We start from the raw sequence: 24,218 nt of genomic DNA on the forward strand, positions 1-24,218 counted from the left end.
ACCACCAGTTGCAGCTGCTTAGAACCAGAGTCCCAAGGATGAGTTCAGCTGCTGACACGAAGTTGAGCATGCTTGAGTCCAGCTCAGCGGCCAAGTCCCACATGGTGAGTGCCACTCTCCATAGTCGCCACTCCACCAGCCCATGCAGACACTTCCCGCTGACACCATCACTGCGACTCCACCACGCCATGCCAGCCCTTCGTCCAGACACCATAGCTGAAACACATCCCCCTTGGCTAAGCTGCACAGGACTCCTCACCAGCTCCATCCTTCATCCAGGCTCTCCAAAAACAGAGTGAACACACTCTCACAATATCACAGGCAGTGATTGAACACCCTGAGCACACCTTTATAGGGTGTCACACCTGATCCATAATTAAGTGAACATTAACCTAAACCTAAGGTGCGATACCATTCCCCACCACCGGGCAACTTAGAATGAACGACACCACGTGATAATTCTAATGGCCACCGAGGGCAATCACGACACACTTTGGAACTCTCCAAAGTAAAAAAAGTTCACCCAGTGCAATTTAAAACTGTCAGATCATGACATCTTCATTCTTTATTCAAATCTCTCATCTCTTTATTAAAACTTTCCTACATCTTATACGAAAGCTATCATAAAACACATTATTAAATACTTCACATTAAAACTTTCAATAATTCTTGTAAGTGCTGGACACCGCTTCCAGCCGGGATCTCTTGCAGTGTCCTTTGATTGGAGTCATGCTCCAAATGAGGTAGACGTTATCTTCGCAAAGTGTCTATGTAAAACCAAGAGAGGGCACCTAAATAGGTGCAAACTATGTACAATAACAGTTCTGGACCATTCAGCGTTCATGATCTCTACAGTTCAAGTGTGAAAGCTGCCATTACAACTGGGCAACAACTGGAGAAACAAAACTAAACCATGATGATCAAAAATAGAAAACAAAAGGCACAACGGTGCAAATACCCTCCTGGGTAACGAGAGTTATTTTTGGCTTGAGATTGCTAGTGGTGGTCTCCTCCTGGGATTTCTGGAAACTGGGTACTGGAACTGCTTCCAGGGGAGATACTTTGGGAGTCTTCATCCTGGCGCTGGTTGCTTGCTAATTGCATGTACTCTGCCTCCCAAAGGGAGAGATAAGGACTGGTTGGGGTAATTGAAAGGGCCATGGAAATGTCAACGCTACCACCGATTGCACTTCGGTTGCTGTCGGTGACTCAGCCGGTGTTGACACTAGAACTTTGGAGTCCAATTCTTCTGTGTCCATCGGGACCTCAGCTAACGGCACCGCGGTCTGGGGTCACCGGCAGAGGTCAATTGGGCCATTCCTATTTGTTGGCTCCGCTCCTAAGGCTAGGGTCATGTCGGGGGCGGTAATTATACCTTGCGCTCCCAAGCGGGGCTCCGGTCCCGGTACCCGGTAGTGGAAGGTGGCAGCCGCAACTCCCGGAGTTGCCGATGGGGCAGCTCGCAGCTGGATTCGGGCAGGGGCAAGGCCGGTTGCTGCCAGAGCCATCGGTGGAGGCCTGTGCAACCGCGCCCGGTCCAAATGGGGACGCAGTCCCGGCCCTCCATTCTGCTCCGGGACCCTCATATACCTCCTCCGTTTGGGGCTCATCCAATGGCAATATAGGCTTTGAGGTAGTGGCGGGCGTTGCAGAGGGTGTCTCAGCGGTCGTATCCTCCGCAGGGGCGGCCTGGGGGCGAGTGACTTCTCCCCCCCCCGTTCTTCTGACTTCTTTTCTCTTTCCCTCATGGCATTCTGGCATTCTTCTTCCTGTCTGAGCTCTTTTCCCGCCACTGGCTTCCGCTTCTCCTTCTTGGGGCGGTGTCTTCTTCCAGCTCCTCCATACTAAGCCAGTATACGAACCCCTCGGGGGGTGAGCCATGTCGCTATCGCATAATAATTCAGGCAGGGGAGGCCCGGGACAGTTCGCGGTCTTTTCTTAGGACCTCCCAGGTTGTCACGCCCTTCTTCACCACACCAGCGGCCATTTTTAACATTCATTTCACAGTCTATCAAATTGGGTCTTCTATACATTTTCAAAAACTTTAAGTCTTAGGCACACAGAACCCGATGGCATCGGGTCTCGTCATCCTGTTCGTGATGCCAAGTTTGGGTCGCCCTCCCAGGGCTGTAGGGTACTCGGTACCGGGCCAGTGTCAGCGGGATGTGTCACAGCAGCGGTGACCCAGTCCGTGGCCCTGGGCGCCCAATTAATAGGGGAAGTTTGAATGTTGGAATGTAGTTAATGGAATAGTTCGTGACGCCACCTGTGGTGTTCAGCAAGTGAGATGTTAAGCCGACGCTGCATGCAGATCCTCTGGGACTGGTGGTGTGGTGCAGCCAAGATGGTGTAGCTCCCCACAGGTGGCGCTGTAGTCCCAGGGCAGTGTAGATGTAGGGTTAGAGGAGAGGCACAGACGGTGTAGAAGCTGGTACCCCGATGTAGTGGTACAGGGTGTGTTAGCTCAGGAATAATTGGAGGACACCAGGGCATGTAGTTCCAAAGCTTTACTCACAGTCTGTAGTACACACAAGTGCCTGCCTCCGTGCTGTATCATCCGGGTCAGAGACTCAGTCAACCTCCAGGTCCGATGGAATGCTCCCTTACAACACTCCACCAACATGTGCCTTTCTGAACGTCTCCCCTTATAGCGCCTTTGGTGTGAAGTACTCCTAGTACTGAGTTACACTGGAGTTCCTCCTGACAGATGTTCACAAGGACCATACTTGTACGGCAGACAGCTGTAGCCTGCTTCGGGGACTCCTTACTCCTGAGTTCCGGCTCACTATCCAAGTTGCTGTTGTGCCCCCAAGTCTTAGATGGGAGTAGTGCATTTACAGCTCACTACTCTACCGGTGTCTGCTGTAGGACCATTAGTATCCATACAACCCCGGGGACCTGGCCCCGGCCTTGCGCTTAGAACTTCTAGGCAGGGTTCTCTCCTAACCCACGTCCTCTGTTCCCTTTAACTACTTCGTTCCATACTAGTCTCTCCTTCTTATGGAACATCAGGTTTCTGTTCAATGTCTTTCTCCTTCTTTCCTTTCCCGTGCCAGCAGACCCAGGTCACTGAGGTCTTCTGCAGCACCTCCTTCCTCCATCCCTCTCCCAGGGATCTTCTCTCCTCACTCTCTCCCACTGACTGACTGACTGACTGACCTGAAATCCTAAACCTTCCCACTCTTTAATGTATTCTAACTCCACCCGCCTCCCAGCACGTTTCGTGTTCCAAGCAGGGAGCCACCAAAGGTGCTCTGCTACACTCCAAGCAGGGAGCCACAATGTGGCTTTGCTGAACTACTGTGTTGTGTGGGATGCAGGTGTTGGAGCGTGGTCAGGAGCCTCCAACCTACCTGGATGGTGGGGTACCACACCTCTGGAGGAGGTGCAGTACCTCTGTGGCAACTGAATCCTCAGGGGCGCCACATTTACATTTTAATGAATTCAAAAGTTATTTCAAAGAGTTTGTACAAATATTTGAAATTATCCTCTATACATTGGACAGGGACTGATTTCTTAACCAAAGTTATCTTCGGCACTTCCATTGAGAATTAATGGAGGTACATATGCTCAACTTTCACTCCATTCAGATGAGGGTCTCTTTAAAGCTCCATTTTTGGGATTAATCCCCCAGTAGTTGACCACCGACACCAGAAAGTTATCCCCTATCTTTTGGACGTGGAATAATTTCCAGTCTTGATACAAACCCTTTAAAGGAGTTGTACACTACTAGGACAACCCCTTCTCATTCTGAGTGTTTGACCTTGTTGAAATAAAAACACCTATAGTCACCTCTCGTGCCGACATCATTCCAATCGTGTCAGCACCTGTGTTCCCAGGACTCACATGAGTTTGTTATGTCATGTGGGCCCGTGTTTTTGTTTTTTTTACTTCTGAGGACATTTAATATGAGTCCCAGCATGCACTGGAGATCCTCAAATTGGACATCATCAGGTGGCTAGCGATGCAGTCACTACTCCAGCGGCTGTCACCATCTTGAAACGAAATGTCATCAGTAACATCAAATTCAGAGGTTAGGCTAGTCTCTGCTCTACTAAGCATTTGCCGGTTGTCAATTCTGGAATATGCTCAGTATGCATTCCTTCTCACTGCGCAATATTTCTTTGAATTCATACTGACATTGTGCTTCCATGCTAGGTCTAAAGAGAGGTGACAATTCGGCAAGAGAGCGCTCAGTCAGTTCGCAGACCAGTCAGTCTCACGAAAAAGACATCACTGATGACATCCCACTTCAGGGCAGTGACAATCACACTTATGCCTCCTGTACTCAAGCACTTTGTACTCACTCAACAGATCAGGCTGTCATTGCATCTAGCACAGGAGTCCGTTCTATTCCTCTGTGTGTGAGATACAGTATTATGAGATCCTGATCTAATTTTACTGCAGAGTAAGGAGAAGTTGAACACAGCAGACATAAGTGTGATTACTGACATATCTCCAGACAGGCAGTGTTGGGAAAGTGAAGCGCAAGTGAGGTAACCATGCTATGAGAGGAGGTGAGCCGATAGAAGGGTTTGTAATGTGATACAGCTAAACTCGGCTGCACTGCACCTCCTACACAGGGACCTTATCTGAAAGGTGCTAGTTATCACTGCTTTTTTAAAGGCTTAAGGCTATGTGCACACGCTGCGGATTGGTCTGCGGATTTATATCTGCGGAACCTCAGGTATGATGACCTGCGGTTTTACCTGCAGATTGGCCTACGGTTTCCCCCTGCGGTTTATCACCTCTACAATAGAGGAGATGGTAAACCGCAGCAGAGTCCGCAGAAAAGAAGTGACATGTCATTTCTTTCTTCGGATTCAAAACCGCAGCTTTTCCGCAGTTAAAAATCCGCAGCATGTGCACAGCAGATTGTAAGTCACACAGATTTACATGCTACTGTACACTATCTGCAGAACTGCTGCAGATCCGCAGCAAAAACCGCAGCGTGTGCACATAGCCTAATTTTCCAATTTTTACCACAGTAAAAATATTAACAGTAGCAACCATTATAATCCCCAAAACTATGCAACAATTATCATCAATGTCAACTGAAACCAGTTCAATAGTTATCTGTGCTTTTCTAATCATGCAGGAGATTAGATTGGAAATATAACTGTTAAGCCCCCGTCACACACAGCGAGATCGCTAGCGAGATTGCTGCTGAGTCACAAGTTTTGTGCGCAACAGCGATCTCACCAGCGGTCTTGCTGTGTGTCACATGTATCAGCGACCGCCCCCCGCCGGGTATCACTGATCGTGCTCGAATGCCCTAGACATTTTTTTGATCGTTGGTCTCCCGCTGGCCAGCACGCATCGTGTTGCAGCGGGAGACCATCGATCAGCGAGCTGGAGCTGGTATCCAAGGTAAACCACGGGTAATTAAGCGTGCGCGTCGCTTAGTTACCCGCTGTGCACCTTGGATACCAGCGTGCTGGTGCTGGGAGCTGGTATCCAAGGTAAACCCAATGCAAGTCAATGGGGAGAAAAGTCGGTTGTGAGTGGAGGACTGTAAACACACCTGGCATGAATTTTAACCCCAGAGGCGGCGAAATCTCTCTCTCTTCTCTCTCTCTCTTCTCCCTCTCTCGCTCCCTCTCTCTCTCCAGCTCCGCTCCGCTTCTCTCATTGAATGAAAAAAGTCACGTGCAAGCATTCGGCGAAACCCGAATTTGACGCTTGGGTCGCCGACCGCATGGCCAACTTCACACTGTGGTCAGGTTTCGTTTCATGAAACCCGACTTTGGCGAAAGTCGGCGACTTTTGAATCTGACCGACCTGTTTCACTCAACTCTAGTGACGGGGGCTTTACACATCTCACACACTGAGAAATCTTCTCTAAGTTATTGTGGGGGCACGTTGTTTCTCCAATGTGTTGCTACTTATGATTGGTCAGAATCATACTGGGAGAAGAAGTAAACGGCTCCAGTGAAAACGCTATAACACCCACTTGGTCTTAGCAAAACTTAACTCATTAGATGCCAAATATTTTGATTGCTAATATCTTTGCAATGGAAAGGGGAAACTGAAAGAATAAAAGTCTTGTTCAGCAGCCACTGTTACATCGTGTGTCCAGTTCAATGTGAAAAATTTGGTGAAATTTAGTCCTCTTCAGTATGAAATTCACCTTTAGTTTTGGACAACCCCTTTAATGAGAGTATGCATTCAAGCTAGTTAGCGAACTTCTCGACAAAAGAATAAGGCACTTAGGTGAAATATACTCACGGTTTGCTGCATACTCTCGAATAAAAGAGCATAATCACCCTTTAAATTCATTAGGTCCACATGTGTTCCTTGTTCAGAAATGTACCCATCTTTCATATATAAAATTTCATCAGACTCCACAAGGTACTAGAAAAAGTAATGTCATGTAAATTAAATTTTAGTAAGTTATGGACAATGTGATTTTAAAATCTAGATTTAGTAGAACTGTGATGTTTAACATCATGCGCTGTAGTAATTAAGAGACGAACGGATCCATCAGCGAAGGATCAAGGATCAAGTCGAATCTCCTGAAATCTGCAGTTTTATGCAGATCGAACACTTTGAGATCCAATTTGCAATTCACAAAAAAGAGCTTGCCCGACACCAATTCCCACGATGCATCAAAGAGCAGGCCAATGTCATTTTGCTTTGCCGTGCGGGTTTTTCCCTACTACCCTGCAGTTATGAAATCTATTGGATTATCATACCTTGTATGGGGGAGTCAGTACCTGGGCCATCACAGATCAGCTGCTCACAGTAGAGCACAGCTTGTACAACAATGTCATTTCCATCTCCAGAGTCACTGGGTAAGCCTCTTCTGTAGTGTGTAAACTCTTATAATCAGTAGGGTCCTTTGTCGCTCTGTCCTGTAGAGTGCAAGCTCTTATAGTCCAAACTATATAATAAATGGCATAAAACACATCCAGTCTGATGTAATAGTTTCCTTTATGATTATACGGTGGATGTGGAAAGTATTCAGACCCCTTTACATTTTTCAGTCTTTGCTTCTATTGCAGCCATTAAATAAATATAAAAAACTTCATTTTTTTCTCATGTACACTCTGCACCTCATCTTGACTGAAAAAACAGAAATGTAGAAATTTTTGCAAATTTATTAAAAATGAAAAACTGAAATATCACATGGTCATAAGTAGAGTTGAGCAAAACAGGTCGGTCAGATTCAAAAGTCGCCGACTTTCGCCAAAGCAGGGTTTCATGAAACGAAACCCGACCACAGTGTGAAGTTGGCCATGCGGTCTAATAATGATTATTTGGAAAAGTTACATTTTAATGTTTTTACATATTTTAGTACCTGGATTGGTGGAGGGTATCACATGGTGTTCATCTTTTTAAGGAAGGACATCTGGATTGGGTGCATGAGGAAAGGGACGCGCCCCTGAAATGTCGCCACAACAGGTGCAGACCTCAGATCATCAGAAAGCGTCTCTGCCTCTCTGCTTTCATATACCTGCTGTTGCCTGGAGCAATTGGACTGCAGGCATCAAAGTCTTTGTCCTTTATTTACTATGGTGATTATGATAAACATTGATTCCCTGAATTTGAATATAGATTCTATGAATACATTCTGAAGTTTATGTAAAAGACTGAAATATAATCATAAAGGAAACTATTACAACAAACTAAATGTGGTTTATGCCATCTGTGATATAGTTTGCACTTTTAACAGTGGAGAGGAACGACTGCATTTCGGCATAAGCTTGTATATGAAAAAGTAGAATTTGGTCAGTTTGCCAAGCACTTATGATCAGCAGTGTAATCTATCTCTCTCCTGTAGAGTCTAAGCTCTTATAGTCAGCAGCATCCTCTCTCTCTCTCCTATAGAGTGTAAGTTCTTATGGTCAGCGGCGTCCTATCTCTCCTATAGAGTGTAAGCTCTTATAGTCATCAGGGTCCTCTCTCTCCTATAGAGTGTAAGCTCTTATGGTCATCAGGGTCCTCTCTCTCCTATAGAGTGTAAGCTCTTATAGTCATAAGGGTCCTCTCTCTCCTATAGAGTGTAAGCTCTTATAGTCATCAGGGTCCTCTCTCTCCTATAGAGTGTAAGCTCTTATGGTCATCAAGGTCCTCTCTCTCCTATAGAGTGTAAGCTTTTATGATAATCAGGGTCCTCTCTCTCCTATAGAGTGTAAGCTCTTATGGTAATCAGGGTCCTCTCTCTCCTATAGAGTGTAAGCTCTTATAGTCATCAGCGTCCTTTCTCTCCTAAAGAGTGTAAGTTCTTATACTGTAGTTAGCGGCGTCCTGTCTCTCTTATAGAGCGTAAGCTCTTATGGTCAGTGTGGTCCTCTCTTTCTCCTATGGAGTGTAAGCTCTTATAGCCATCAGGGTCCTCTCTCTCCTATGGAGTGTAAGCTCTTATAGCCATCAGGGTCCTCTCTCTCCTATAGAGTGTAAGCTCTTATGGTCATCAGGGTCCTCTCCTATAGAGTGTAAGCTCTTATGGTCATTAGGGTCCTCTCTCTCCTATATAGTGTAAGTTCTTATAGTTAGCGGCGTCCTGTCTCTCCTATAGAGTGTAAGCCCTTAGAGTCATCAGGGTCTTCTCTCCTATAAAGTGTAAGCTATTATTGTCATCAGGGTCCTCTCTCTCCTATAGAGTGTAAGGTCTTTTGGTCATCAGGGTCCACTCTCTCCTATAGAGTGTAAGCTCTTATGGTCATCAGGGTCCTCTCCTATAGAGTGTAAGCGCTTATGGTCAGTGTGGTCCTCTCTCTCTCCTATGGAGTGTAAGTTCTTATGGTCATCAGGGTCCTCTCTCTCCTATAGAGTGTAAGCTCTTATCACTATGAGGGTCCTTTCTCTCCTATAGAGTGTAAGCTCTTATGGTCATCAGTGTGCTCTCTCTCCTGTAGAGTGCAAGCTTTTATGGTAATCAGGGTTCTCTCCTATAAAGTGTAAGCTCTTATTGCCATCAGGGTCCTCTCTCTCCTATAGAATGTAAGCTCTTATAGTCATCAGGCTCCTCTCTCTCCTGTAGAGTGTAAGCTCTTATTGTCATCATGGTCCTTTCTCTCATCTATAGAGTGTAAGCTCTTATAGTCATCAGGGTCCTCTCTCTCCTATAGAGTGTAACCTCTTATGGTAATCAGGGTCCTGTCATGTGCATTGAATAGGTAATGACTTGTGGATGTTTTTATTCTGATCTCATTATTCATTTGTTACAAATGTTTTGAGAGATATGAAAAGAGCATGTGCAATGGAAAACTTTATTTACTTATTACAACTTAATTATTACAACTTTTCTACACATTTTAACATTTTAAGAATCTAGTCAATTGTATTTTTCAATACAATTGAGGCAACAGTATCCCCAATTATACTATCAATTCTAGCTGAAGAAAGTCTATAAATACATCAAGAAATTTTCTTGGTGTATAGGCCACATTTTCACGTCAAAAACTTTGCCACCTTAGCATAACCACATTTATGTAACTCACATAGATTATAATGGAGAATGACTCTGTGGCATATTCTCTGCTGAGAACAAGGAATGAGCAAACACTTTCATGGCTTCACTGGGTGGTCGAAATGGTAGTACAAATATTCATTTTATATAAAATCAAAACAACCACTGATTCTGGAGTGATTTCCCACTCATCTCATTCACACACACAAGGGGATGTCAATCAAGGCTCATTTCAATTATCGCAACCCAATCAATGCTGCTTCATTAAAATAATAAAAACACCATAATGTAAGCTGATTCCATAATATTCAATGGGGTCTTTCTGGGGCAATTTGTATTTGTTAACTAATGGATCCATCCTCTGCATAAATTATGTTTCTTTGCTTCTAGAAGCAAAATTCAAAAACGTAAGTGGGTTGTCCAGCGAAACCTCATCCTGAATGAGAAACCACATCTTTTCGAGTGATCTGCAAATAGTGTTTTAGACACAAAAAAAGATTTCTAAAAGTAGATGCACAAAATTAAGGCACAGTAATAGTATACTAGATATAGTCCTATTCGTGTTTACATTCACAGGCGATTAATCAATCCTGAACAGTCAAAGGTCTTCTTTAGATGTCAGTTTTTCTCATATGAGAGCTAGCTATGTTTTTGACAGATATTGCTCATACCATTTATAGTCTATGGAGTAATTTACATGTCTGATCCCTTCTTTGGTCTCCGCATAAAAGCACAGGGATTGTCTAATATTGATCTGAGTGTTGAATAAAAGTCACCAATGCAAGTATATGGGTGTCCATTTTTCACACAATAGACAAAAATGTTTCAGCTCACCCCTTCCACGGAAAAAGCCTTTGATTCCATGGACCCCAAGCAGTGATTCATGTCTCCGCCAGATACCAGGAAATGTACTTAAGGAAAAAAGGGTAATCCAGCTCCAAGGAATAAAATCAATTTCTTTTATTTAATTCCAAAGATAAAAGTATGACAAAATCATACATCACGCAGATACCGGGTATACCGGTGAGAAAAAGTGCCTGGCTGAAACTGAACACGTTTCGAACACACACGTGTTCTGAGTCTAAGGACACGTGTGTGTTCGAAACATGTTCAGTTTCAGCCAGGCACTTTTTCTCACCGGTATACCCGGTATCTGCGTGATGTATGCTTGTGTCATACTTTTACCTTTGGAAATAAAAGAAATTGATTTTATTCCTTGGAGCTGGATTACCCTTTTTTCCTTAGGTCCATTTTTCACAGACAATTTGAAAAGCTAGAGAACTCCCCCCCCCCCCCCCACCACCAGTGTTTTTTTTTGTCGACAGGGAAAAACTGATGAAACTCTGACCAAACTTTGATGGTAAGAGTTCGCTTACATCAGTGTTTATAAAGTAGCTGAGATTCTCAATGATAAAAGTTGGAGAGTATCAGGCGATTGTAATGCGTTTTTTGATCACCTAGCATCTTTATGTCATGCAAACACTATGCGACTGTGCGTTTTTTTCTCACCTAGCATCCATATGACATATGTATGCAATGTGTTTTTAACATCAGCTTTTACATACAATAATTATCTATTTTATTTCAATCTAGTTTTCGAACAAATAAAACAATTTTATATACAGATATAGATAGATGAGAGATAAATTATAGTAAAAAATATGTCAGTGAGAAGTATAATTAGTGCAGTGCATGTGTGGCTTACTGTACATGTACTTAGCTAATAAAGAAGTAAAAGAAAAAAAAAAATAGTGTGGAGTCCCACTTATCTTTACTATTCATCTGGGGGCTGGTGTAATTATTCTGGTAAGAGACCATTATCCATGAAGCTTCCAAGGCTATTATATCAACTCACAGATGTCTATGTAGTCTTAAAGGGAATCTGTCACCCCATATTTTGACTATGAGCTGCCAGCACCGCCATCAGGGGCTTATCTACAGCATTCTGGAGTTAGATTATACTCACCGGGGGGGCGGTCCGGTCTTGGTCCGATGCGTGTTGCGGTCCGGTGCCCATCTTCTAACGGTGACATCCTCTTCTTTGCTGCCTGTCGTGGTTCTGGCGCAGGTGCACTGCTCTGCCCTGTTGAACCACGACAGGCAGCAAAGAAGAGGATTACAGAATGCTGTAGATAAGCCCCTGATGTCGGTGCCTGCAGCTCATAGTCGAAAAATGGGGTGACAGATTTCCTTTAACTAATTATTAAAAAAGGGGGACCCCCAAAACATGACATGGAGTCCACCATATTTTTAATAACCAGAAAAGGCTAAGTAGACAGCTGTGAACTGATATTAATTGTCAAAAATGTCATAGCCGAAAAATGGGGTGACAGATTCCCTTTAGCTATTAAAAAAGGGGGACTCCCAAAAAATGACATGGAGCCCATCATATTTTTAATAACCAGAAAAGGCTAAGTAGACAGCTGTGGACTGATATTAATAGACTGGAAAGGGGCCATGGATATTGGCCCACTCCCAACAACACCAGCCCTCAACCGCCTTAGAAATGGCTCATCCATTAGATGTGTCAATTCTAGCATTTAGCCCCAGACCTTCCCAGTTGCTTTGGTGCATTGGCAAATGAGGTAATGGTTTTGGGGTTGATATCAGTTGTGTAATGTCTGCTGACATCAAGCCCAGGGGTTAGTAATGGAGAGGCGTCTATAAGACACCCCCATTACTAACCCAGTAGTCAAAAGCAATTAACACACATACAGAGAAAAGTCCTTTAATTGTAAAAAGCACTCCCTGACTCTCTTTTGCCTATTAATTGCCTTTAAAACTCAGCACGGCAGCTAAAGCACAATGACAGTAGCGTGTGAATCCGGCTGCTGCGACGATCGCTGACGTCAGTAAGCTTATTGTAGTTCATAGCTGATGAACTGCCGTAACCTTACTGATGTCACCGGTCGCAGAGTGAGAAAATGGTTGGTTGCAATATGCCAATATAGACAATCAGCAGATTCCTCTGGGTTAGACAGCACTGATCGACTGGCTGCTCAGCCAAAACTCTGCCCATCAGTCGTTGCCAATGGGCACACAATTTCATTTTAATACATTTCAGCCATTGGAAATGAAGTGTGCAGAAAAACAACTGCATGACACAACTTGCACATTGTGGTCTCCTCCTCTGAACTAACTAACTCCTTGCTGATAAACTTATACACTATATCACTTTGCAGCTGGATCAGGATCTCTGAATATAAATGATTCCCAGAGAATCAGTGTCATGGTCACGCGTGGCTGGACACAGCACCTCCAGCAGGGCGGATTTAGATGACACGCGTGACCCTGGATACACCGCCTCCAGTTGGGCGCATTTAAACAGTAAGGAAAAACCTGGGTAACAATAACAATGGTGGCCCTGCGATAGGGAATGGGGACGTGGAGACTTCCTGCACTCCCCTGAGTCAGTGTCTCTACACTCCTAGCGTTCCCTAGGCCAGTTCCGCACCGGGCGCCGCTCAGGATACCTTTAAACCCTAGCTCGCCCTGCACCTAAACCCTCACTAGGGAATTGGTCGGTGCGGAAACTAATCCCACCACTGCACTAAACACACATAAGGAAAAGTGACAAAACAGTGGAACACCTCTTAGCTTTGCTCTGTTGCTTACGCTCCCAGCAACAGAGCCCACCACCTGCGTGCATCTTTTCCTCCGACCGGGTCCAACACCATAGTGCAGCCTTGGAGCAAACAGAGTCCACCACCTTTGTGCAGCTGTCCAGAAAACAGAGTCCAGCTTTCCGCCAAAGAGTCCAGCATGTTGAGTCCAGCTTTCCAGCAACCGAATCCAGCATCATGAGTGCAGCTCTACACCATAGCTGCCACTCCACCAAGCCATGCAAGAACTCCTTGCTGACACCATAGCTGCAACTCCACCAAACCATGTCAGCCCTCCTTGCAGACACCATAGCTGCCACTCCAGGACTCTCACTGAGCTGCCCGGGACTCTCTTTCAGCTCCATCCTTCACCCAGACTTGCATGTAACTGAGGACTAATCACCAACAGTGATTAACACACCTGATACTCTTTTATAGAGCACTCACACCTGTTACATAATCACGTGCACAAACTAAGATAACCAGAGTGCAATGACCCTAACGGCCACCGGGGGAAAAACTACAACTGAAATCACCACAATGACCGCAATGACCCTAATGGCCACTGGGGCAAAACCACCTTTGGCACACAGCCAAAGGGAAAAAAAAGGTTACTTTGTGCATTTAAACTGTCTGATCCAACCTGGATCATGACAATCAGGTATTTAGAAGAGGATGAAGAATTAAACCGCATATATTACAGTATGTACTGTATATTAGAAAAATTTCAAAGAATGCTGCCAAGTAAACTAAATACCTGTAATTGATGTGTGACATATAAGACACTCCTGTTCTGCATTCCAGTTTTAATTGCCTTTCTGAATAATTCCGCTGCCACGTAAACATCTACAGCACTGAGTGGATCATCCAAAAGAACCATGGTGTTTGGACTGTACAGCGCACGAGCCAAACTGATCCTCTGTTTCTGGCCACCACTTAGATTGACACCACGTTCTCCTATCTAGAGAAAAAAAATATCAGAATTAGGTTACATTCACACATCCGTTTGACAGTTTCGAGTGATCACCAATTTTTTCTCGGTCAGTGCTCAAAGCCATAGAGTAGAATGGATGGTTCACATCTGTTAAAAATCATGGATCTAGAGTGAGATCTAAGACTCAAAGCATGTCCTTCTCTGCTGTGATTAGTGGATCAGACTCAGTCATCCATATCTGTGACGACTCGAGAGACACAGATGCTTCTGTTTTGCATTCATGTCTCATGGATCAGATGCTTAGTAATAAAATTGAAAAAAACATGTGACCTTACAAGGGTTTTTGATTTCTTTAAAGCAAGTTCATGTCTTCAATGAAGAAAAACAGAAGAGAAAAGAAAACAAAAGCAACTAGGATGAGACCTATGAAAACAAAATTGTCCCATTTCTCTAGGATGGTAACACTCAAGCAGATGTGTGAATCTAATCTAGACTAATCACCATTTTCTCATGTTTTGGTAAACTAAAAGGTATAGAAATGTTAAGGCGCCAATACTCATTAGATCTCTAATGACTCCTCCATATACAGTAACATTTGGCTCATCGGAGCGCTCCTTGTGCTCTCTATCACCTGGACAACAAAAGAATTGGAAATTACAATTTCAAAATTTGAACTGCGAGTTCCTTCTTCCTAACATCATCAGACAGGGAAATCCACACCTCTACAAAATCCAAATCTAAAAAGGACACATGGTTTCAGAGCAGTTTTGAAAGAGCACTAGATTTTTCATACTGTTTTTCAGAGTGTTTTTTGATACGGTATTAATTACAAGGTGGAGCGTAGCAATAGAAAGTTTTTTGGTGAATTACTGCTTCAAAAACCTCACAAAAAAACACATTAAAAATCTCAATAAAAGCATTGGCAAAAAATGCATTTACGACACAGAAAAACTACGAAAGAAATGACATGAAGCTTTTTTTAACAAGCATTAAAAAGGGAACATAAAAAATTAGACTTGTTCCATAAGGGCATCTTCTTGTTCAAATGAATGGCAAGTTTGTCGCAAACAGGTTTTAAATGATTTTTGAAGCAGATTTTGGGATGAAATCGACTCCAAAAACAGCCTAAAAAAATCCAAGTGTACACATCCTGAGGCTATGTGCATACAGCGTTTTATTTTTTAAGTTTTTGTAGGTGAAACTGAGTGGCAGGGCAGTTTCTGCTCCAAAAACTCTGCAAAAACACTCTGGGAGCACATACCCTAATGGTCTAAATCAGCTCATGTACCCTGTAGTGGGCAATGATTATTAGGAACATGACATCCTAAAATAACCATCACTAATCCTTTCATGCTGCGACAATATTTAGCTCCATGACCAAGTCCCTTAGCTGATGTGATCTGAATAATTTGATGATATTGTGTTGGAAATAATAATAATTTTAACTTTTAAAGCTTTGGCGTACATTGTGAACTGTAATACTATTTATATGTGCATTTATGTGAATATTTCTCAGCCTTTGGGTTAGTTTACCTCTGTTAAGTCTCCATCAGGCAGACACTGAATATCGGGATACAAGCAGCATGCGTCCAATGTACTCTTGTATCTATGAAAGAAATAAATTAGGTTCAAGAACCCACAATTGCAGAAAAAGACACAGGCCCAGATTCATCATTGCGGTTACTCCAGTTTTCTGGAGGTTTTTCCTCTATTTCAGTGGATTTAGTATACTCGCAATATTCTTGTCTTGTGCCATTTTTTAACCTTTCCTTCTTTTTTAAATCTGTTTTTTTGTTTTTCCTTGATTAGGCCTCTTTCACACATCAGGTTTTCGCCGTCAGGCGCGATCCGGCGCTTTTGACAGAAACCGGATCCGACGAGATGCAATGCCGGATCCGGTTTCCCCCCATTGACTTGCATTTGCGCCGGATCGCGCCGGATGGCCATGCGTTTCATCCGGTTTTCGCCGGATCCGGCAATGTGTCCGGCTTTTTCACACAATGAAAGCCTATGAGTGCCGCAATGCGCCGGATCCGGTTTTTTGGGTCTGAGCATGCTCAGTAGCTCTGCCCACAAGACATATATAAAAGCAAGACAGTGGGACCCACAGCCACACCCAACATGCCACCCAAGAAAGCAACCAAGCGCAGCAGGAGAAGGCAGGAGACCACTGCAGCACCATCAGCACCACCACCACCCCAAATGGAGCAGCAAATGGAACATGCTGAGGAGGGGAGGCCAGCAGCAGATGAGAGACGGTAATTATCAAATCCCCCATTCCTCCAAACTAGGGCTATTGAATATCAAGATATTCATTGGCCCTTTGTTTCTCTTTATTCAACAGCCACCCAATAGATGCAGCAGCAGCAATGGCAGCAGCTGGAACACCACCCACAGGCATGGAGTGTGGCCACCAGGAAGACAGCACATCATCTTCTGGGAGCCCTCCCTCGCATCGTCAGCGTTTGACGGTAAGTTTTTATTTCCAAAATCCATCATCTCTGTAATATATGTCTATTCATTGCCTTTTATTTCAAAACAGGATTCACAAGATGAAGAGGAGCTCCCAGAAGAAGAAGGAAGGGGTGGACAGACACTTGGAGTGGACTCACAATTGGTAAGTTTTTTGCATCAAACGCAGAAACACAACATCACACTACACACAACACATAGAAAACAATGTTCTGCAGACCACACAGCAAACAAATGCCTACATCCAAAGACATAACATTTTTTGTTTTCTTCTCTAGTCTTCCCAATCTGGTGCTCGGCCAAGAGGTCCTCGCAGTGCCTCCCAGGGTCGTCGGCGACAGCAACGCGGCGGTCACCAGCGTGTAAGTATAAATATTTTTGCTTTGTTTTTTTGCACTTTTTATTTCATTTCTTTTGTGGAGGCTAATTATGTTATTTTTGTCTTTTTCTTTAACAGCCTTCACAGCGTGCTCCCGACTCTGACGGTGAGGATGGAGGACTTGATGTGGACCACCTCATCGATCTCGTCAGAGAAAGGGAGCCGCTCTGGAATATGGCTGACCGCCGCCACGCTGACCTTATCGTTACCCGACGACTCTGGGAGGAAATCTGTTCGCTCCTTGTGGGCCGCTGGGAGGACCTCGATGTTCGGGCCCAGATTAAAGAGCGTAAGTATATACAGTACCGGTTGCTTGATGTAAACCAGTGTTTCCCGAACTCCAGTCCTTGTGGTCCCCACGGATCATGTGTTCAGGATTTCTATTTACTATGGAAATCCTGAAAACATGACCCCTGGGGACCATGAGGACTGGAGTTTGGGAAACACTGATGTTGTATACTAACCACTTTGTCCTTTCTCTTTTCAGGGAACAGAATTGTGAATCGGTGGCGGTCTGTGAGGGATCGTTTCAAGAAGGAGTTCAATAAAGAGATGCGGGCCCCGAGTGGATCTGGAGGACGCAGGAGCAAGTACAAGTACGCAGAAGCCCTGTCGTTCCTCCGGGAAACAATGGTCACTAGAAGGTAAATATTACACACCACATGTGAAAAAAAATGTTAGATGTAAATTTTTTTTTTCAGCCAGGGCCATACCATGTCAGTATTTTAATTGTTTTTTTTTCTCTTTATTCCACAGCACGGTGAGCAGCACTCGGGAGCCTGCACGATTGGACCCTTCTGAGGCGATCCCTGAGGAGACCGGCACCGAGGGACACTTCGACCGCCCCGGTACATCTGCACCTTCCCAGCCTTCCCACACATTCGACCCATCTGTCCCATCCACCAGCACAGGAGCATCGTGGCCGCCAACATTACATGAAGCTGCTGGTGAGGAGATTGCTTTCCCTTTACCCCACCCTTCTGCCCCTGCCACCTCTAGTACACCTGCGGGTACTGGGCGGCAGCGGCAGAGGGGTCAGGAAAAGACTTATGCGCCAGAGTTCTTGCATCTGAATGCATCTTTCCAGAACTGTCTAAAAGTCTTGTCAGAGCAAATCTCCGCAGGCTATCAGCAGATCAACTCCAGCATTCTGGAGGTGAAGACACTTCTGCAAACCATGCATTCAGAAGCAAGATCTTCGCCAAACCACACCTTTTTCAGGTCTGTTGTGGAGCGCATGGAAACGCTTTCTCCTGCCCAGCAGATGCATGTAATGCATTCATGCCACGCTGCTCTCCAGCAAGTTACCTCCCAACCTCCTCCTCCCACCACAGTAGTTCCTCCACCTGCACCCCCTCCAGCCACTTTCCATCCTCCCCCTCCTATTACATCTACACCCCCTCCAGACACTTTCCATCCTCCCCCTCCTATTACATCTACACCCCCTCCAGCCACTTTCCATCCTCCCCCTCCTATTACATACCATCCACCTCCCAGCACCATCCACCTCCCCAGCACCAGCAACCTCCCCAGTACCAGCAACCTCCCCAGTACCAGCAACCTCCCCAGTACCAGCAACCTCCCCAGTACCAGCAACCTCCCCAGTACCAGACATCTCCCCACTTCCAGCAACCTGCCCCGTACCAGACATCTCCCCACTTCCAGCAACCTGCCCCGTACCAGACATCTCCCCACTTCCAGCAACCTGCCCCGTACCAAACTCCTTCCCCATACAACTTGCCATCAACATCATCTGCTCCTACAGTCCCTGCCCAACCCTCCACTCCACCACCCACCACCTCTTCTGCTTCCCACATGTCCACCCATTCTGTAGTTTTTTCCACACCTTCACCTCTAACTGTTCCTTCCCCACCACGATCCCAGTCCTCTCTCCACACTCCCAGTGTCGAAGTGTCCCGCAGCCCCTCCAGCAGTATTTCCACCACACACTACACAGATTTATAATGTGTGTATTTAAATAAAAATGACCAGTTTTATGGTTTCAAAGCTTTATTAAACAAGTTTATTAAAATTTTAAAAAAGTTTACTAAAAAAAACATTTTTCAATAAAAGTTAAATTATTTTACACTGGTTGTCTGTCATTTCTTTCTGCAGCGAAAAAGGTTAAATACAGGGTATTTAAAAGGTGAAATGGTATTCAAAACTAGGTATATAACTGTGGGTAAATTTTAGCTTTTTGCCACAGTTGTGTTCCTGGTTGTGTTTGAAGCAAAGTATTTCACCTAAAAAGTTGTGTTTATTGTTGGTGATTTCCTAACAATGTACACAACTTTTGTTAAAAGGTGAAATACTTTGCATAAAACACAACCAGGTACACACCTGTGGCCTAAAGCTAAAAATAGTAAGACCATGACAAGATAGCCAACTTTGGTTGGCAAAGGTATATACTGTTGGTCCAGAAGGTACACAAGTTTGGTTAGGGCACAAATCTTTCACACTCTGTCATCCTGTCAGTGTACTCTGCCTTGAGGTGACATAAAGTATATTGCAAAATTGTCCCTCATTACTGAAACCGTCACAGAACTTCTAGTGGTAATGTCATGGTAATCTTGCAAGGTGGTTTCTTCAGAGGTGTCCTCAATGGAAATGGGTTCCTTGCAGATAACAAAATTGTGGAGTACCACGCACGCTTTGATCACCTCGTCCACAGTTTCTGTCTTGAGGTTGATCGCAGTTAATAGGACCCGCCATTTGGCTGTCAGAATACCAAAGGTACATTCAACCATTCTTCTTGCTCTTGTGAGGCGGTAATTAAAAATGCGTTTTGGTCTTGTCAATCCTCTGCTAGAGTACAGTTTCAAAAGGTGTTCTGACAGCTGGAAGGCTTCATCCCCTACACAGACAAATGGCATAGGTGGACCAGATGTTTGCGGCAGCGGTCTAGGTGGTGGGAACTGGAAGGTGTTTCCATACAGTTTACGCCCCATGGCAGACAGTTTGAAAACTTGAGAGTCATTGGAGCGGCCATAGGCCCCAATATCAACCGCAATAAATTTGTATTCCGCGTCAGCGATGGCCATGAGGACAATTGAAAAATATTTCTTGTAATTGAAATATTCCGATCCCAATCCAGCTGGCTTTACAATGCGGATATGTTTCCCGTCCACAGCGCCCAAGCAGTTTGGAAACTGACATATCTGTTGAAACTTGTCAGCAATTTCAATCCACCTCTCTGTTGTGGGCTCTGGTAAAAACTCTTCAGCTAATGAATCCCACAGTGCACGGCATGTGTACTTCACAATTCCAGATATGGTGGAAATCCCGAGTCTGTACTGGAAATGCAGTGACGAAAGGGATTCTCCAGTTGCAAGAAATCTGTGGGGAATTAAAAAAACAATAAATTAGTTTTAAATCACAGCATTACATACCAAAACTGACCTATAACACTTGGAGATACAAACTACCACCAACAAGATTGCAGTGAAAGTGTGCTCTGATGCGAGCATATCCAATAAATGTGGCTTACCTTAAAGTCACCATCAGACGCTCTGCGGGTGAAACAGAGAAGCGGCAATAGGTGTCCGCTTTTCTTATGAGGTGTGCAATGCGCTCCACCAAGTAATCAAAATTCTCCATTTTCATCCTAACATATCCAAAAAATTTATCCGGGTTTCGTCGAAGGTCCATGCAGAGTGTAGAATAGACCCCACACGTCATTCTCTTGGCTGTGATGGGGTGGATCCACAAACGTCGTCTACGATGCCTGATGCGCTGCTGTCTCGCTCTCTCCTTCTCCAGAACAATCACCCTCAAACGATTCGCCTCTGCTATAAAATCCGCCAAATTCTTCAAAATATTTCCAATGACAACATCCATCTTCGCCAGTAACTTGCTCTTCTCTCCAACCTGCACTTTCTCCTCTACAACCTGTCAAAGAAGGGCTGTAGGAACATGCTATGTATAGTTTTCCAGTAGCCAATCCCGTTCGGAAGGCCACAAGGGTCAATTTTAAAAACCGGATCCGGCGTAATCCGTCGAAAAACGGATAGAAAAACGGATGAACCGGATGAGACGGATCCGGTTTTGTCTGTCAAGAAAAAGACGGATCCGGCAGAAAACCGGATCCGTCACATCCGGTTTTACGAAACATTTGCCGGATCCGGCGTTCCGGCACGACGCCGGATCGCGCCTGACGCCGAAAACCTGATGTGTGAAAGTAGCCTAACTGTGCCGTTCCAGATGTTTTGGATAGAATCATGAAATGTGACTTCTACCAAATGTTGCAGTTGTTGTTGCATCTCACTCCAGCTACCCCCTGGAATAATGTTTCCTGAAGGAGTTTAAATTTGGTGCATTTTTGGGACTTTTTAAACGACTTGCAACGTTAAGTGCTAAAAAGTCTCAAACACAGTTTAAAGGCAAAAATTTGGAGCATTTTTGATTGTGCAATGACTAAAGTTGGAAGTCTGAAACACGTTTGCTAGTTATTTTTGGGACAGGAATTGAGACTTTTTTTTAACCCCGTTACACCCCAAGCCTGCTTTCACCTTCATGACCAAGCCAAATTCTACAATTCTGAGCAGTGTTACTTTATGTCGTAATAACTCTGGAACTTTTCAACACATCCCACTGATTCTGAGACTGTTTATTCGTGGCAAATTGTACTTCATGATAATGGTAACATGTTTTACATGACTTGCGCTTATTTGTGAACAAATCGGAAAGTTGGCAACAATTTGGAGAATATCGCAATTTTATATTTATAAATTTTATGCCTTTAAGCCAACGAATTATGTCACACAAAATAGTTACGAAGTAACATTTCCCACCTGTCTACTTTGCATCAGCACAATTTTTGTAACATATTTTTCATTTTGTAAGGTAGTTAGAAGGGATAAAAGCTGACCAGTGATTTCTCATTTTTACAACCAAATTTATAAAAACAATTTTTTTAAGGACCACATCACATTTGAAGTGACTTGAGGTGACTATATGACAGAAAATACCCAAAAGTGACACCATTCTAAAAATTGCATCCCTCAATATACACAAAACCACATTCAGGAGGCTTATTTAACCCTTCATGTGCTTCACAGGAATTAATGGAAGGAAGAAATAAACTTTTTTTCACAAAAATTTTACTTCAGCCCCAGACTTTTTTATTTTCACAAGGGTAACAGGAGAAAATAAACCTCATAACTGTGAGAAAACTACTGTTTGGGAGCATGGCAGGGCTTGAAAGGGAGGAACGCCACTGGACCTTTGGAGTGCAAAATTGGCTGGAATTATTAGTTGATGTTATATCATGTCTGGAGAGCTCCTGATGAGCCTAAACAGTGGAAACCCCCAGAAGTGACCCAATTTTGGAAACTAGACCCCTGAAAGAATGCATCTAGATGTGTAGTGAGCACCTTGAACTCCTAGGTGCTTCACAGAAGTTTATAACTTAGAGCCGTGAAAATAAAAAAAATTACATTTTTCACACAAAAAATGTTCTTATAGCCCCAATTTTTTTTATTTTCAAATTGGTCACAGAAGAAAATGGACACCAAATATGTGCAATTTCTCCTGATTACATTGATACCCCATATATGGGGAAAAACTACTGTTTGGGTGCACAGCAAGGCTCGGATGGGAAGGAGCCCCATTGGACTTTTGGAGTGCAAAATTGGCTAGAATCATTAGCGGACACTATGTCGCATTTGGAGAGCCTTCAAAGTGCCCAAACAGTGTAAACCCCAACATGTGATCCCATTTGGGAAACAGACCCCTCAAGGATAGATGTGTAGTGAGCACCTTGAACTCCCAGGTGCTTCACAGAAGTTTATAACGTAGAGCTGTGAAAATAAAAAAAATCACATTTTTCTAAAAAAAAATTTGCTTTTAGCCCCAATTTTTTTATTTTCACAAGGGTAACAGGTGAAATGGTCCCAAAAATATGTTGTGCAATTTCTCCTGAGCACACAGATAAACCATATGTGGGGAAAAGTACTATTTGGGCACATGGTATAGCTCAGAAAGGAAGCAGTAACATTTTGTAATGCAGACTTGATGGAATTGTCTGCGGGTGTCATGTTGCGTTTAGAGAGCCCCTTATGTGCCTAAACAGTGGAAACCTCCACATGTGACCCCATTTAGGAAACTAGACCTCTCAAGCAATTTATCTAGACATAGTGAGCACCTTGAGCCCACAGGTGCTTCACAGAATTTTACAATGTTGTTCTGTGAAAATGAAAATTTTTCCCACAAAAATGTTGTTTTGCAATATCACCTGAGTACACCAATACCCCATATGTGGTTGAAAATTACTTTTGAGGCACAGTGCAAAGCTCAGAAAGGAAGGAGCACCATATTGGAGTTTAGATTTTGCTGGAATGGTTTGAGGGTGCCATATCACGTTGGCAGAGACCTTGAGGTTCCAGAACAGCAGAAACCCCCGCTATTTTTCAAACTACACTCCGCAATTAATTCATCTAGAGCTGCATTGATCATATTGACACCACACGTGCCTCAGAGAATTTTACACCATTTGGCAGTGAAGAAAGAATAATTACATTTTTACCATTAAAATGTTTTAGCCCCATATTTTTAATGTTTCTAAGGTCTAATAGGAAAAAAAGGACCTCGATTTCTTGTAGAAATTTCTCCTGATTGTGCCAATACCCTACATGTAATCGGGAAATAATTTCAGGCACAGTACAAAGCTCAGAAGAAAAGGAGAGCCTTATTATAGTGCAGATTTTACTGTTATGGTTTGCGGGTGCCGTGACCCACTGGGAGAGCCCTTGAGGTGCCAGAACAGCAGAACCCCCCATAAGTGACTCCATTTTACAAACTACACCTCTCAATGAATTAATTTAAGGGTGCAGTGATCATATTGACACCAGATGTGCCTCACAGAATTTTTAATTCCTGACTTGCTGGTTTTTGTTCTTTCAGCTTCTCAAAAATCAGATTAGAAAGCGATAAAAAAAACGTTATTTCTGTCTGCAGAAGACTCAGCATACCCACAAGAGAAATTGACATGTTGCAAATTTCCAAAAACGCAAACTTACAATGTGTAAAAAAAAAGCTGAGAGAGCGTGAGATTTATATCAATATTATCCACATTACTGAAACTGTAAGGTGTTGTGCTTTTAAACAGCAATTATATACAGCATCAAAAATTCATCAAAAACTCATCAAGGGAATTTAACTTTAAATGAGTAAAACTGGCAGGTAAAATATGCATGTAATCTGCATCTGACTATATCAATAAAGTTTTGTCAAATCCAAATAGCAGGAAGTAACAAAATCAAAGCAGCTTTATGTAAAACATGACATCTCAAACAGAGATAAAAAGCCGCAGCATCAAAAAAGCTATGAAAAAACACAAGTAACCTAATTTAACTAATAGATGCAACATCAAATAGTTACCACATACTCATTGTGGGAATGTTGTTTAACCCCTTAACC

At 43.7% G+C, this 24,218-nt stretch overlaps 1 protein-coding gene across 1 annotated transcript in view; it reads right to left on the bottom strand.

Moving 5' to 3' along the window:
• The window catches only part of LOC141101443 (ATP-binding cassette sub-family C member 5-like), a 206,767-nt gene that overhangs the window by 94,092 nt on the left and 88,457 nt on the right, over positions 1-24,218 (bottom strand). Inside the window, exons 12-14 of the mRNA XM_073590542.1 lie at positions 15,485-15,557; positions 13,775-13,978; positions 6,229-6,354 (exon numbers count right to left, since the gene is read on the bottom strand). Of these exons, the coding sequence (XP_073446643.1) occupies positions 6,229-6,354; positions 13,775-13,978; positions 15,485-15,557 (403 nt within the window). The remainder of the gene's footprint in view (positions 1-6,228; positions 6,355-13,774; positions 13,979-15,484; positions 15,558-24,218) is intronic.

The sequence above is a fragment of the Dendrobates tinctorius genome, unplaced genomic scaffold (assembly GCF_039654945.1).
Source record: "Dendrobates tinctorius isolate UK_male_01 unplaced genomic scaffold, ASM3965494v1 ptg000117l, whole genome shotgun sequence".
Classification (NCBI taxonomy): Eukaryota; Metazoa; Chordata; class Amphibia; order Anura; family Dendrobatidae; genus Dendrobates; species Dendrobates tinctorius.